General features: G+C 40.1%; 1 protein-coding gene across 4 annotated transcripts in view; it reads left to right on the top strand.

Annotated features, from left to right (window-relative positions):
* Nucleotides 1–220: 220 nt before the first annotated feature.
* The window catches only part of ESR2 (estrogen receptor 2), a 38387-nt gene continuing 22054 nt past the window's right edge, over nt 221–16553 (top strand). For 2 of the 4 annotated variants that reach the window (XM_054828322.1, XM_054828323.1), the window contains exons 1-4: nt 221–436; nt 3764–4236; nt 10867–11042; nt 13786–13902. In XM_054828322.1, coding sequence (XP_054684297.1) covers nt 434–436; nt 3764–4236; nt 10867–11042; nt 13786–13902 — 769 coding nt within the window. In that variant the 5' untranslated portion in view covers nt 221–433. Of the gene's footprint in view, nt 437–3051; nt 3248–3763; nt 4237–10866; nt 11043–13785; nt 13903–16553 lie in introns of those variants that run through there. The other 2 variants (XM_054828325.1, XM_054828324.1) reach the window with 2 other exon arrangements.

The raw sequence follows: 16553 nt of genomic DNA on the forward strand, positions 1-16553 counted from the left end.
GCCTGCCCTCTCTACCTATTTTACCCCCTTTCCAAAACAAAACAAAACAAAAATTATTTATTTCATACAAGGCTTTTAAAAAGATACTTGATATAGGTAATGTGCAATAACTGTCTTTTGAGTTTGTTTAAATAGGTCAGATGGCTTAATTATTTACCCATGTATCTGTTTGACTATGACATCTAAACCAGTTCTTGTGCCTGATCTGGTGTGTCTTGCGTGGTGCCTCTCAAGATACATCCAGTTCAATATGTAGAGCTGTTTAAAGATCAGAAAGCTGATTTTTTTGTGTGTGTGGAGAACATTGATAACATCACATGTTTGTTCCTACGTCCTCATGGAGAGCGGTGTCATCCTCTGTGTACTGGAGCCAATGGAACTATTTTCTCTTATGCCAGATATGAACCCTGCCCTTAGTGACTTAGATTTGTGAATGGTAAGTGTTACTCAAGGAATCGAACAAAATGGTTATTTACTTAATAATGACATTTTAGTTGTTGAGTATCTTGCTAAGCTGCACTGACTTAAGTTGTCTGAAACATTTGCAGTCTCACAGAAGACCAGTATAAAAAGTACAGATACCTGTTTTGTTTCTGTGCCTGGTACAGATTTAGTGTGGTGCTGATAGATTAGACCTAAATAATGTGCTGTAACATTGAGTCGTGCTTTTAAAATCTTTCTTCAGAAAAGGAGATGTTGAAATGGGAGTTCATATAGGAGTTCATTTCTGTTCAGTGAATGGTGCTTAAGATATGAAGACATTATACCAGGATGGAAGAAATTTATTAGCCCATTGCACTACTTATTCTAATCCTTGATTTAATTTGGTCATGCTTCCGAGGTATTGGTGTTAGTGGAATTTGTTTCCTCTAGCCTTAAATCTTCAGATCTGGTTCCCTGAATCTGTAGTCCTTCCTTAACTTCACAGTCCTTAGAACTGCACAGTCCAGCAGTCAGTTTTTAGGACCTTCTGAGCAATACTGGATAATTTCAGCAGCTTGTCTTTATTTGTGAGGCTCTGGGCTTCCCATTCTAAATTCTCTAGGTATAAGGAAATGCAAACAACATGGTCTCATGTAGATCCATAGTCTACTGCAGCTAAACTATTTTTACGACCCAAGTTAATTATCTTAAGCCAATGCTGTTATTTTTTCACTATATTGCAGCCTGCTGAAGACCATGAGTACAGTTTTCTTTAACCTCCTGGAACCCAGAGTCCCTTCTCCTGTAAATAAGTCATGAGCAGTCTGTTTTTGAGGAAGGCTGTACTGACTCCTCATGCTTGCATGGACTCCTCCCTCTAAACCAAATTTCACTCTTACTTCTCGTAACTTCTGTGTATGTTTCTAAATACTGTGTGTTGCCCTTTGGAGAGAATACGTCCTTCTGCTAAACAGGCAGTTATCCTGCGTACCACTCTACTGGGTTACCTCTCCAGGAAAACACGACTTAAAGTCGTGATTTCAGTTCATGAAATTGTGTAGTACCAGCTCTGTGTTCTCTCTACTTCTAAGCATACTTGCATGTGTTTTCCAAATCTCAGAGGGAAACTACACAACCAGTTGCCTGCTGCAAAAACCATCAGAATATCATACCAGAACGTCTCCGGCTGATGGAACAGAGATGTTGCTGTAATGCCTCTCAGGTCCTCCTCTCAGAAGGGCTTGGGGTAACCCTGCACTGCGTGCCCTTTGCAGGGAAGCAGAGGGATGCAGTTAGCACAGTCAGCTCTTGCTGAACGTTCCAGATGCTCCTGCAGAGTGTCCACGTACACCTCGAATACGTGCAGCCTCTGAGAGTGCAAGTACTATACAGCTCTACCTACACAGAAGCTTTAAATGCATTTTGAGCTCAGTGTGCTCGCTGGGCCCATTCATAGCAACCACTGAGAGCAGTCTTAAGACAATTTCTTAGTTCCCTCATCCGCTGCTTAAAAATTATTTGGGGTACTCACCCCATAATCTGGGAATGAAAGCACCTTTGAGATTTTCAGTGCTTTTTGCAGTGAGAATGGAATGATGTTTCGTTTCTCTCAGAGGAGACTGTGAAGCATCTGGCTGGGGCAAATAAAGCGTGTAGATTGCGTGAGGAGTGAGGTCAGATTCTCCAGCTCTGGCTGCATCGGAGTTCCAGTGCAACAACTGCTGGACATAAACAGCTGCAGAGGTATTTCATTTTCCTGTTTCCCACAAAGGAAAAAACAGCAGCTGGGTCTTAAGTGCCTGAGATGATTTAAATGAGTTCCTGGTTATTTCTGCAGATTCATCAACAGAGTGCAAAGTGAGAAGGAAGGACCCTAAACTAGCCATTTTATTCAAAAAGACTATTTCTTACATTTTTTGTTAATATTTCTACCCTCAGTCCTGGCCCTAGAGAGAAAAAAATATGTCAGTGCCCCAAGATGGGATGCTAGAAATGCCATCTGGCATCTGAGAATTTCTGGGCACAGGGAGGTTGCTGGTACTTCAGCAAACCTGTTTGAACCTTCCTCGTCTTGCTTTATGGTCGCATGCGGTGAAAGAAGAATATTTAGCATCAATACTTTGGCCGCTTCTGGAATAGCAAAGCTGTGGGTTACTTTTTAAATTATGCTGTGATTTTTCTTGTTAAGATCTTATTACTGTCTGTAAAAGCACGCTACAATATCAGTTTTGAGGGCTGGAACTCTCTATTTTGGAAATGGAATTGGTTTGGAGTGCAAGCTATAAGAGGGCTGCAGGTCTCTCTTCAAAGCTGGAGTGAATTACAGATGAAGCCATAGTGAAGAATAAAAAAGAAATATTTTAAAATGCATTTTAAAAGTAATGCTTCCAGGGCAGGGGTTATGTCTTAGAAGGATGGTTTTAATGGTTGGTTGGTTTTTTGGTTTTGGGTGGCTTTTTTCAGGTTTTTTTTCCTCCCTTAAAAAATTCAGGTATACCTAAATCTGGCAAAAAAGTATATACTGTGGGCAAATTAAGGTCTCTGTTTTGCTTGTTGATTTAGATGGAAGGAAGGATGGGGAGTAGTTGAGACGGGGATTGAGAACGACAGGAAACTATAAAACTTCCGGACCTTATGAAATCGCTTGGGTTCTGTGCTCTCAGCTTCAGAAACATCTGCATTTTGTGACTTCTACTTCCATAGTGGCTCTCTTCAGAGATGCCATGTCCAGGGACCTCTCAGTGATGAAGTTCCTTACTGACATCCCTTACATGTCTTCCTTCTCCGTGGAGAGGGATGTGCAGCGGAGTTCTGGGTTCGGAAGGTAAAGGATATGTGTGTGTGTGTGTTTTCAAAACCGCTGCTGTTACGTGTGTGTGTTGATGAAGGGAAGGCTGAAGCAGCACACTTACAGGGAGAGCGGGAGGTGGTGAGTTTTTATAAAGAGAATTGAAATGGTTGTGGACCATAGGGTAATTTTCCCTCCGACATAGAGCAGCTTTACCCTGATTGTAATGAGTTATGTTTGTTAGGATCCAAGTCGTCACTGGCATCTTTGTTTCAGACTTCAGGTGATTTTTTTTTTTCATTATTATTTTTTAAGGGAGTCTGAACTCAACATGTGTCTTAGCCTTTATTTTTAAGGCAGTTCTAGACTGCTTTCTTTTTCTTAAAGGTAGTAAATTTGTACATCGACAATTTAAGTACATTTGGCGTGTAATCTGTTTTAACAGGATATTTTTATATTTTCTGTTTTACTGATTCCTTTTTTCTTTTACAGAAAAGACTTAACACAGAACTTTCTTTTTAATTCAACTTTTTTTATACTTTAACATCTTAGGATGAATATTTAAACAACAGTCTTCAGTCTTGCTTCAAAATGTCCCTGTGTGCATCTTCTCACAAGGACTTTTCTCAGTTGCTGCCCCTTCAGGATATTGGATGCAATAAAACAGAAATTAAAAACTCACCCGCTGGTATCGCCTCTCCGGTTCCCTACAGCTGTAATCAGTCTGCGTTGACGGTAGAACACAGTCCAGTCTATATTCCCTCATCTTATGTGGAAAGCAGGCATGAATATTCTGCGATGGCGTTCTGCGGTCCTGCTATGATGAATTACAACATTGCCAGCAATTTTGGTGATTCAGAGAGCGCGTCCGTGAGGCAAACATCAAGCCCCAACGTGTTATGGTCTGCTCCTGACCATCTCTCCCCTCTGGCATTGCACTGCCAGTCGTCGCTGCTGTATGCAGAGCAGCCGAAGAGCCCGTGGTGCGAAGCAAGACCTCTGGAGCCAGTGCTACCTGTGAGCAGGTCAGTACTACTCATTTCTTTAAAACTTTGCTGAAAATTATTCCCAGATTCTTTAGTTCTTTTAAGTCTTTTCTTTTAACATTTGATTTCTATGTGTTGGTCTCTCTGAAAAACAAAACAAAACCAAGAAGCCTCCACTAAACACCAAATCAGTCCTGTGGTTTGTGTTTGGGGGTTGTTTTTTTTTTTTAAATGTAACTTCTGAAATAGGATTTCAATAGCTCCTTAGAGAACTATACATGAACACAAAGCACTATGAATGCCTTCAATGTGGGAACAGTTTACTGTGTATGAACGAAAGTTCAAGACTGCTGGGTGTTACTTTGTGTAATAAGAATGAATTTTGCTTTGGCATATTAAGTCCTTTGAGTGAAAGAGGTAAAGGTTCCTTCTTTTTTTCCTCTTCATACAACGTTTGAATTCCATTTTATCATGTGTTGGTTGTCTGGTTGGCTTTTTGTTTGTTTTGGTCTTTTGCAGCATCTAATAGTTGTGAAGGCTTTTCATGAACTTAGAAGTCAAAGGAAATGTTTTCTTTGTTTTTTTGGTTTTAGTATTAACAGTCCCACAGCAGCCTGCATCATGTCCAAAAGGGTGCTGCTGCTGAAAATGTCTGACATTGTTTCTTGTTGCTGTTCTCAACTGACTTTATGATGGCATTATGAACAGCAGATTCACGGGCTAAGTTTCTAGCTGTAAAGAAACTGTATTTGCAAAACCATGTTCCCGTTCTGCACGTTTACTCATATTGCAAACCGTAAGTAGTGTGTAGATCATCGGCTGATGAAATTACTCCATTCATGGGCACAACAGCTGCTGGATGGATAAAAGCACAGGGTGTTTACAGGTGCTGTTCCTGTTTTAGCAGCTGTATGTTTATTCATAGGGCTCCTTATTTAACTTCAGCAGTCGGTGTCAGTATGAAAAATAGTGTGTCCTGGCAACAGTTTTAATGCAATTGTTAATAAAGGATTTGTGCTCTTTTTGAAACCGCCCACGTTCCTTCTGCAATGGGTGTGCCTTATGTTGTCTGCACAGGGCTGGGGCATGAGGTCTGCGTCCCCTTCAGCCTTGTAAGTGCACAGATCTTCAGCCCGGCCACCGGACTGGTCTCTGTTTGGAGTCGGCAGAGAGTAGCAGGCAGTTCCAGAGTGCAAATCTACTTTAAGTGTAGGCGTGTGGATTGGGAGAGGCTGTTTGGATAGCACTGAGACGCAGAAGGATTCCCCAAACAGGTCTAACGTGAATAGGGCTGACATCCAAACTCTTCCCACTTTGGTTAATGTTTCAAAACTTTGACAGCGCTGGGAAAGCTGCTGTACGTTAGTGTTTGAAGCTGTCCAGATGATGGGACAGCAGCTGGGATAACCCAGGAGCAAGAGCACCCCATCTGATGCTCTGCAGCGTGCTCTCTACGCAGGCAGGAGGGAAGCCAAATCCACCACCCTGGAGTTCAAGTAAGAAAGTCTTCTGCCATTTGTATAGCTTCATACAGACTATTGCTCTTGTAGCTGATGACGTAACTTAAAGGGGAGAAATCAATGAAATCTGGAGTCTAAACTGATGGATGATCTTTATCATTCAGCAGCAAGTAACTACTGTGTTGCTTCGTAGCTGGACCTCTCAGTGGTTCATTTGTCTCAGTATGAGGCATCGTAACCCCCACTTTGTGTATAGAAGGTGTAAAAAAGAAAAAAACATTGACACAGAAAAACAAAAAGCAAGAGCTATAATTCCCTTATGGTGGATATCTGTCCTGAAATAAGGCTGTAAAGAAAAAATCCGTGGTTTCCTTTTGCTTTATCCTTTGGTGAGGTCTTAAATTAATGTCATGAACATTATATTTATTGCCATGGGAACAATGACTGTGACACGACAGATTTGTAGATTATACCTTGAAGGAAGAGTTCTTGGGATTGAAACTTAAAGGAATAGCTCTGGGGGAAGGGAGAGACTAATCCTGTAAAGTGTAGGTAAATTTAAACAGCATTGTAGTTTGAGAAAAGGGGGTTTGTTTGAAAGATGAGTAAGAAAACGTTACTACATATCTAGGCCTGTTACACAGTTTATTTTACCTTTCAAAATAAAGCAAGTGTCTCACTGAGAGAGGAGTTTATTTTCCCTGGGTGTAAATGTCTGTTAACATTAGCTAAACTAATGTGATCCACTTCGCTAACGCTGACTGCTGTGGAATTTGGATCTCCTTGTAGGTCAGCTTAAATAAGGAACCTGAATTTTCGGCATTCCCTTTCCTCACAAATAGGTTCATTATATGAATACAGAAGAAATTTATTTAACTTTGTTAATGCAGATGTTCTGCAGCGTAGTGTTACTTTGCACCAGTAGCTGAACAAAAATGAATCGTATTCCATGTAAAAATAGGCAAATTTTTAAAGTTTTATATTTTTTTGTACAAAATTGTAATAATTTGCTGATAAAGACTCTGCTATATTTATTTGCATTGTAGGTCCTGTACCTTGTGAAGCCAATAGAATTATCTCATAAATTTTGTTGGTGCAGGATCACTCCATTTATATCAAAATGACAGGAAGAGGAAAGGAATATGGCAGTGTAATTATTTTATATTATATTTAAAAGCAGCCTGAATTTGTCTTCTGTCTTCATCCCCTAAATAACAGGGTTTTAATTAAAGAAACAAAAGGTTTCTTTTCAAAATGAACAGATATATTACTTTCTAAAAAGTATCAGGAAACTTCATTAAAGTTGCCAGAGCAATGCTTCTGGAACTTAACTTGTTCTTCCCTTCTATTATTTTTCCTTGTGCTTCTGACTAATCGTAGGTAGAGCGTATAAGAAAAGGTTTTTGGGCGCACAGGCTAGCGATGCTTGCTTAATTGGAAATTATTTAATAACTTCATTTGTCTTGTTCACTGAGTGCTACTATATTTATACACAGTGTTTAAACTCTGCTCTGAAGCCATAATTATTTGCATTATCCTCCTATGCTTTTTATTGTGCTTGTTCCACAGAGCACTTACGCATATCATGAAGTCTCTCTGAGGTGATGGATTGGCATCTCCATTTTGTGATGGAGGAATTACAGAGATTAGGCAAAAATATGTCCCTTCATTTTGAGATACCTGCGATACAATTTTCAGCGTATTAATCAATGTTTGGAGCGTAGCAGAACCTGTGCTCTTTGACAGTTGTGTGGTATTAACGCTTCCAGAAGTTATGGTGGAGGGAGGCTCTAGAAAGTGAGGAAGATAAAGATTGAAAAGTATTCTTCAACTGATTTTTGCCCATCATCTTGCATGCATTCTGGGAGAGAAAGGAAGAGATTCAAATTACAAACCTTAGGAACTATGAGGCACTCTTTTGACTTCCAGCACACTAAACAAGGCAAGAATGTGAGCACAGAAAGCGTGGGACCTTCTGATACAGCCTTCTTCACCCTACAGCTTAGGCTTGTATGGGACTGAATTACCTCCAGGCACCGAATGAGCCAGTGGCCTGTGGGAGGGAGGGAGGGAAAAGTTATAAGTAATTATGAAATCTGGACTGGTAATTTTTGACTTAATGTTGGGGTTTCTTTTTATTTTCTCAGTGTTTTCTTCTCTTTCTTTTTATAACATACAATAGTTAGGTTTTAAAAAAGCCTGACAGATGACAAATGCCATGAGCAAATCTTGCTGCTTTCTAAGTCAAATCTGTGCTATCCTTCTTCATTTTTAATACAAAGTTGAATTTAGATTCAAGTTTTCCAGGTGTGGCATATGCATCAAACACGTGCTGTGGCAAAGCTAGAGGTAATTAGGAGATGTGATAGATACTGAATAACCTAGATAATCTTGCTGATTCCTTCTCCTTTAGGGTAATCATCTCGTCACTGTTGATGACTAGTAGGAAATCACCAACTTGTTATTTTCAAAAAGATCTTAATTCTTTTTATGGAAATATAATATCTCTATATAGAAACCGTGATCATAAAATAGAGAGGAGTATTAGGAGGTGTAAAGCGATAAATCTTTGTCCATGTGGCTCCTCATTAGCAGCCAGGGTACATTCCCCCATTTTCCTGCATCCTTTGGTGCAGGAGCTTTGTGGGCATCCAGCCAGCTACCGCCAGTTCTCCTGAAGGACCTGGCAGCAGATTCATCTGCTGAACGTGCTGGAGTGCACCAGTCCCAAGAGCACTGGGAGGTGGTCTCTGACCACGTGTGGGGCTGCCCACCCTGGTTTGCTGTTTGCATGGATACGCCGTCTGATCGCCAGGTCCTCAGGGTAAGGAATGTGTACCTTAAAGCTCTCCATTATTTCCTAGTTCTGTTGTCCTTAAAGACAACAGTAACAAAACGATTGGGTTTGAACCTCCTGCTGCGCTGCTGCAGCTATCACAGACAAGCAGATTTGATGCCCGCTCGCCTGCAGGAGGAATTCGTTCCAGATTGTCGCTCTGTGTGCAAGCTGTTTGCTACGGTCTGCGGAAGTCACGCAGCTTGCATGCGTGCAGGGTGACTGCCGTTAAACAGGAAAAGTGTTTTTTAAAACACTTGCCGTGACTGGGAGGTTAAAAGCAACACTCCTCAGTGAGATGTTACGGCGTGTGCTTTTCCTGTATTTTCATCCATAACATCTTGGTGCTTTAATGAGGGCAATAAACATCACTCTCTGTAGGGTATCAATCAGTCGCTGAGATCCTCTCCAGCTGATTTTCTCTTCTGACTCTCACAACTAGATCTTGATTCTCAAGTAGACCTTAAATATATACCTCTTCTACGAATGTGAAATGTCAAATTACTTTTTATTTTTCCAAATACGGGGAAACGGGAAGGAATAACAATGCTTTTTCCTCCGTGTGTTAGCAGCACGTTAGGTGCGTGTGATGCAGTCCCTTTATTCTGAGGGAGAGTTTCACCCACACTGGTCTTCCCCGCGTGGCAGAAGGGGAAATAACTCAGTGATTCAGCAGTCTGTGAATGGGGGGGGACAGGGGTAGAGGGTGCGTGTGGGTGGGGGTGTCTGTAATCAAAAACCGGGCTGGTTAAACATCTAAACACCTTTATTCCTTGCAATATCTGAATGAATTAACATTTTTTTAAAAGCTTGCAGTAACTTAATTTTACGACAGGTACCTTAAATTTGGAATTTAAATTCCAAAACAAAATTTTTGTTTCTCAGAGGACCACCTTTTTTTCTTTCCAAATTTTCTGCTAGGAAATTGGAGCATGTTCTCCTCAAATATTTATAAACTTGATTTTTAGTTGGCATGTGGGTGTGTTTGTTCTTACCTCCTGTAATGAAACCAGCACAAAGTCTACTTTTAATATGTTAGTTAAACCGTCTTTGACAGCACTTTCAGCACGTTTCTACTGTTCTGTTTAAACTTGCTTCTGTTAGTGAACAGGTTTCTTCTGCCCTGGCAATGTACCCTTGTTCTTCAGAAGTCATAAACCCTGCTACCTGCTGTCTTACCCCAACTGCTGTTTCTTCTCTTCCCTAAACCTGCTGGAAGGTGGGATGAGGAAAATTCTGCAGTTTCTAACTTCTGCCTCTGTGCTTAAGTTTTTATACCTATAAGTTGACTTTACAGCTGTCCTTTTGTCAAACTGCTGCCGCCAGTTTGCACATGACACTATATTCTCTCTATCTAGAAATTATATTAACCATGAAGGTAAAACATGCTAAAACCACCAAGAAAATGAGGTCCAGAGAAAAGATAAACAGTGGATGTGCTTCCTATACCTAAACCCCACTTTACTGATAATCTAAGTTCCTTTCCTCTTCCTTGTTTGTTTACAGGATGTTTGTGTCAGAAATTGGCTGTTATTTCATGTTTCTATCCTGTTCTAATTTTAATCCAGTTGAAATAATAGTTCCAGTAAGTTGGAACTATTTGCAGTGCTTTAGGAATGAGTGTATCTTACTAATTTATATGGAGTAATATTTTTTTTGTTTGTATGAAAGCATTTCATTAATTGTGTTTCTCCATTCTTCTTGTATTCAGAATTACTTTGATGTAGCATTAGGGTAATCAATGTGGGTCATCACCTTGAACAGAAAACTTTGTCTAACATTGTGAGTTGATTTTGTCGGCTGAGATTCACCTCTCAAAATATTTGTCTCCAACATCTCATTAAATGAATAAAGCCTCATTTAAAGGATGAAATACTTGAGACTAGATGTGTATTGCTCCAGCTAGAACTTACCCTTGCCAATAGTACAAAGCAACTGCAGCTGTGTTCGTGGTAGTTTATCACATCAGTCCAAGCTGTCTGAGTTCGCATTTTCCACGCTAAGCTTCCCAAAGGCAAAGTCCACTCCGTTCACAAATTCCTGGACTTTATGTTTCCAGGAATTCTTCAAGATCCATCAGCATTCCATATGACTTTTTCCAGAGTTCATCTGAATGACACTTCAGCAAGCAAGTTTTATGCCTTTGACTATATTAAAACTTTATTGTCTGTCATCATTGAAAGCTCTGGGGTCAGATAATATGCTTTAAATAACCTTATCAGAAAAAGGCTTAGCAGTTTCACAATACCCTGTGTTCAGTAATAAGAAGACTCTAGAGAGAGAGAATTGAACACAATGAAAAATAATGAAACTCTTTGCAATGTAGATTATTTTTTTTCCTCTTTTATAACAGATGTTTTTGTTTTCTCTCAGAGAGACGTTAAAAAGAAAAACTAATGTCAATGACTGTACAAGCCCAATTGCAAATAATCCTGGCTCAAAAAGGGATGCCCACTTCTGTGCAGTCTGCAGTGACTATGCTTCAGGATACCACTATGGGGTCTGGTCATGTGAAGGCTGCAAAGCATTCTTTAAAAGAAGTATTCAAGGTAGGAGAATCAGCTTTTGATAACTTTGCTCAAATAAGTTGCTCCGTTTGATCAGGGGCTGCAGCGATTGATCTAGTAACCCTGTGTATGGTGCTGCATGCTGAAAACAGAGCGACACATGATTTGACTACTTTATCTTTTGGCTCTTCTGTTATCAAGATCTGGAAACATTACAAAGTAAGCAATTGATTGCTTTGGAGAAGAGGTGGAATACCCAGCACAGGAAGGCCCTGCAGCAAAGGCCGGGGTGGGATGGCACTGCAGACCTGTGAATCTGCAGTTTGTGTCCCAGACTAGACATAGTAATTGTGAATTTGTGATAATAGACACAGGTAGAGTAGGTAGTTGTCTGCAGACTTTGCTTGCCAGGAACTATTCTTGACAAGAATATATTGCCTGGAGCTGTTGAGTCATAGCATGTAATATCTACACAGTAGGTAGGATGTAAAAATACATCTAGTAAGTATTAGGTACAAATCTGATTGTTGTTACTTCTCAGCCCTCCGCTCCCAGAGCCTACATTGCAGTGTTTCTTACTCTGCCAGATTGCTCTATTTAAGTTTTCCACTTTGGTGTTTAAATTCTTAAATATTTAGTATTTAGTTCAAATTTGCTGAGTGGCTGCGGTATGAAATAAAGGTTGGTCTCCATGTCTGTTATCACAGCCTATGGACAGTGACATAAACACCATATTGCAACTTTGAACCATTTAATTTCTTTAACCTTGGCTCTACTTATCACGTTCTTTGGCTTCATCTGGGGCCTCTTGGTAGAAACTTAATTAGATTGACATTGGATACTACGTGCAGATACTAATAGAGAAACTCCTGTCATTTTTCAGTCTGTAATGTTCCCTTCCTCTTCTGCACACAAAGCCTTTAGCAATCTTGAGCTATTTTCTTTTGGCTCAATATGGCAGAGTTGCTGTCACCATTAGAATCAAATTTAATTCAAAACTTCTTTGCCTTTTCAATGTATTGTGCAAGTTCTGCATGGGTGAATAACAATGACTACAAACTGGTGCAAGGTCTTTTGATTTCTAAAATAATTGAAGAGAACTTTGTCTCCAGTTTGTTACAAATGGAGACTGAATTTGATCTCAAAGTGTTTTCTGTCAGGAAAATAATTTGCCTGCTCTGCGTTGCTCAGATGTGCTTTGCCCGTGAACAAGTTACCCATTGTGGCCTTTTGTACACCTTAATGTGCCCTGTCAGGTAACGTTTGTTTGTAATTCAAATCAAACGAAAGTAAGTTTTTTGGCATAAAACACTATCAAGCACTGTCGTTATGAAGGATACTGCTTATAAAAATAAAAAAACTTCTGGGCCTACCATAGACCAAAATGTTGGGCAACTGCCTAATTAAAATTAGATGGTATGACTGAGCAACTGTGTGTGGTCTCCTCTGCTTGTCCAAGTTTGTAGTGCAGTGTATTCGTCCCACATCTCTGAACATCTGCCTGCAAGCTAAATTATTCCAAGGCCACAGGAGTTTTAAACCACTTTTTATACTCCTGTGTGCTTGGGTTATAGTGCAACAGAGAGCTTCCTCCTCCTTCCCCCCATGTTGTGTGAAGAGTGATAAACAGTAATTTGTTTTTCAGCCATATCTGCCAGTAGGAAACAGGACAAATGGTAACCTGATCTCTTCTTTTAAAAATTGTCGGTTCAAGAATTCAAGGTTAAAATTATTTTAATTTTGCAAGGAAATAGTCACAATGGTTCCGTTAAATAATTACTCTTGGGGACATGAACTCTTGGACTTGCATCAAATAAAAAAACCCCTCTGGTAGCTATATCTTTGCCCGATCTATTCTTAAAGTTTGAAAAAAATAACTTAAAAAACAACCTGAGAGAAAAGAGATTAAGGAATGTAAATGAGTGAATATTCTTTGCATCCTTTGGTAACTACTGCAAGAGAGATTTCCAGTATTTGTAGGACATGATTCGACTGTATTTACACCAAGAGCATACTCAAGTCCAGTTTACAGTAATAAACCTTTGGACCAGATTATTGATTAATGAAATACAGTAACGTAAAGGGGTTTGGGTGGGGACAAGGTGAGGTGGGAGAGAAGAAGACAAGAGCAGAGGCTGTAGTGGAAACTAATGAAAATAAGAGAAACGTTTGTCCAGAATATCTAAAAGTTGGCCCTTGTGCTTGTGCCTTTCTTCGTCCTACACAGTATGCATTACTTTAGCCTTTTTTTTCTCTCTTGGGCTGCCTTTTTTTTATTAACTTTGGTCCAGGGTCAATCCTCCAAAGGCTTCTTCATTCCTGGAACTCACAGCGTCAGAGAGAGTTCAGAAAATAGAGCTGTAGTTTACTTAAATCTTTGCAGGACTGAAGCTGTGTGCACTGCTGTTTTCAGCTCTGCTGAGGAAAAAAAATCTGCTGTCTGCCATCTGTAGAATCCTAATATACAGGAAGATGTTGGGGATTGGGAGCAAATTTCTACAAGACCATATGTCCTATTTTCAAAAATGAGTTGGTATTAGAAGGTGCTTGGTAATCTAAGTCATCACTAAAAGCTGGTCTGTGTTGTCTGGTTACTTTTTGAGGTCGCAGATTGATGTTTTCGGTATAGGCTAAATGTGCATTTTTGCATCAGTTAAATTAATGGAGCTTAGATATATGCATAATTAAAAATTGAGATGCTTAAAATCATGAAGGTCTTGATTAGGGAAATGACCAAGAGAAGCTGCTGGAGGTGTTAAATTTTCTGTTTTATACTCCGCTGCAGGACATAACGATTACATCTGCCCAGCTACCAATCAATGCACGATAGACAAAAACAGGCGCAAAAGCTGCCAGGCATGCCGGCTACGGAAATGCTATGAAGTGGGAATGATGAAATGTGGTGAGTTTTGTGTCTGTGTTGTTTGCTTGGGTTTTGCTGGCTTTTTTTTTTTTTTTCCCTTCAGTCAATTCTGTACAGCTTGCTTTTCTTTTTTTTTTTTTTTCCCTTGGAATCCTAAAAAGGCATAACAGGCAATTAGAGCAAGGTTAAAGCTCATTTTATAGGAAGGAATGCATCGATTCCTGAAGTAGAAAAAGACTTTTCAGAAAAAAAACTGTGGGAAGGAGTAAGGAGTAGGGTCAGCACAGGAAAACCGCGGCAGAGCTTCTCTGAAGGCAGTTTACTTGCATGCTACATTCTGCAGAATGGGAACCGAAGACCTGCGACTGCCTGAGCCTCAAACCAAACTGAAATCCCATCTAATATGGGGTAAATGAGCCTGAGCTGAGGTCTGCTGGTTGAATGTAATGCAAGAACAGCAGCGCCACATCAGAGCGGTAGTTAATTAACCTAGTATCCTGCCTCCAGCAGTGGCAAGAGCGAATTCCTCGGGAGGAGCATAAGAATGACACTGGCACCTAAGTGAAACTACTGCTGACAGCTCTCAGCTTCCAAAAATTAGCAGTTGGGGACTTCTGGTCTAGAAGAGGTTTCTTGTATTTAATAGGTCACAATATATTAATGGAATGACAATTTGTCTGGTGTCCCTCTTTTTAACCCTATGAAGTGTTAGCATCTACAACATCCCATAGCAAGGAATTCTGCAACTTGACCACAACGTGTGAAGAACTAGCTCTCTGGTTGCCAGGCTTTGTTGTGGGGCTTTGGTGGGGCAGCAGGGGGAAGGCAGAGGGGCCTGGGGGTTTTTTTGAAAAGGCTTTTTTAGATGGTGTCCTCCAGCTCTTCCATTAAAAGTAGTGAACAACCACAGCTTGTTGCTGCACCACTCAGAATTATCCAGCCTTTTCTCTTATTTCCATCTTGTACTCACAGTGATGTGACTTCACTGTAGATGTACATTTACAGGTGATATTTTAAAAGATACTTTTAAGAAGAAAATAACTTAGAAGATATTTCAATATCTAATGTACTTTCACAGTCAAGGTTTGTTGTTGTTTCTTATAGATTCCCCAATGCACATGATAGAAATAGGCTGGGAAAATATCATATAGGAACACTGCAGTAGAAAGGAAAAGGTCACTGTGTTTGGTCCTCTATGATTTGGAGGCGTGCATCTCATTTCATCCCATTTAATGTAGATACCTATTTCTATTTCAAGGCTAGGCAGTGTTTTCATCCTCCCACTGCTTTGATCTGAAGGCTGTTTGCAGAATAATATTTCTTTCATTAGGAACATTCTTCAGAATTCCAGCCTACATTTATTGCTGGACAATTAATGCCCATTTGTTCTTGTGGCAACATTGTCTTGTAGCTTAGAGACTCCTCTTTATTGTTAAAGCTCTGGTTGTATTTGCAGCCTACAGCATATCCCCTCACAACCTTTGTTTTATTAGGCTAATAAACAAGAAATGTCCTCTTCTTGCAAAAAAAGGAAAGTAGACAGAATCTGGAAGTCGTCAGGGCAGCTTGTCCCTCAGTCTGCTTCAGGCTGAAATAATCTGGTTTGCACATGGATGACCAGAATCATAGACAGTATTCCTGTGAATTAGCATTAACGTATAGCTCTTTCTGCGGGAGCTTTTCTCAGCGTGCAACCCAGGATCCTATTTGCTTTTTTCATGGTTGCATCATGCTGGCAGTCCATAATCGTTCTATGAGCTGTTATGATTGCAGCCTCCCTGTTCATTTCTAGCTCATAACTCCCAGCTTAGAGCTACAATTTCAATTGTTCCTTGTATTATTTTTGTACTCCTGAAGTACATTTAGTTTCTGTTGCTGAAGTCAGATAGTTCTTTTTATACGAAGCTTCTATCTTCTTCTGCACTGATGACGCATCTCAACTTTATCGGTGTTTTTCATTAATATGGTCTTAGCTACCTTTGCTGTCTGGCCTCCAGAAAGGAAAGCCTTACGCTTGCCAATAAGGCTCCTTTTGAAACCTTACTTTCTGAATGGTGTCACTGTCTTTCGTTCATCTTTACGACTGAGAATTTTACTCAATGTGTAAGTTTTTCCAACCAGGGTTTCTGTCAAGCCCCAGTTCTGGAGTTGGAGAGATTTTGTTAAAATTGATTCCACTATGATATTATAAGATGGTCCTCCACAATGCTTTCCTTAAATGAATCCTTTTATTCTAATTGTCCAGGACGTCCTGGTTTGTGATTAGACCTCATAGGCACTATGGTATTCATAGTCATAAATAATGATAGGGATAGGACATGGGGTAATGGCTTTAAACTGAAGGAGGGGAGATTTAGATATAAGGAGGAAATTCTTCTCTATGAGGGTGCTGAGGCACTGGAGCAGGTTGCCCAGAGAAGCTGTGGATGCCCCATCCCTGGAAGTCTTCAAGGCCAGGTTGGATGGGGCTTTGGGCAACCTGGTCTAGTGGAGGGTGTCCCTGCCCATGGCGGGGGGGTTGGAACTAGATGGTCTTTAAGGTCCCTTCCAACCCAAAACGGTCTATGATTCTATGATTCTTTTATAATATGTACTGTGTTCCTTTTAATCTTGTCACATATTCATAAACAGAATTTTCCTACAATAATGAATTTATAGGACATTAATGACTGTCAGGCCAAAAATTACAC

The sequence above is a fragment of the Grus americana genome, chromosome 5, assembly GCF_028858705.1.
Source record: "Grus americana isolate bGruAme1 chromosome 5, bGruAme1.mat, whole genome shotgun sequence".
NCBI classification, from domain to species: domain Eukaryota; kingdom Metazoa; phylum Chordata; class Aves; order Gruiformes; family Gruidae; genus Grus; species Grus americana.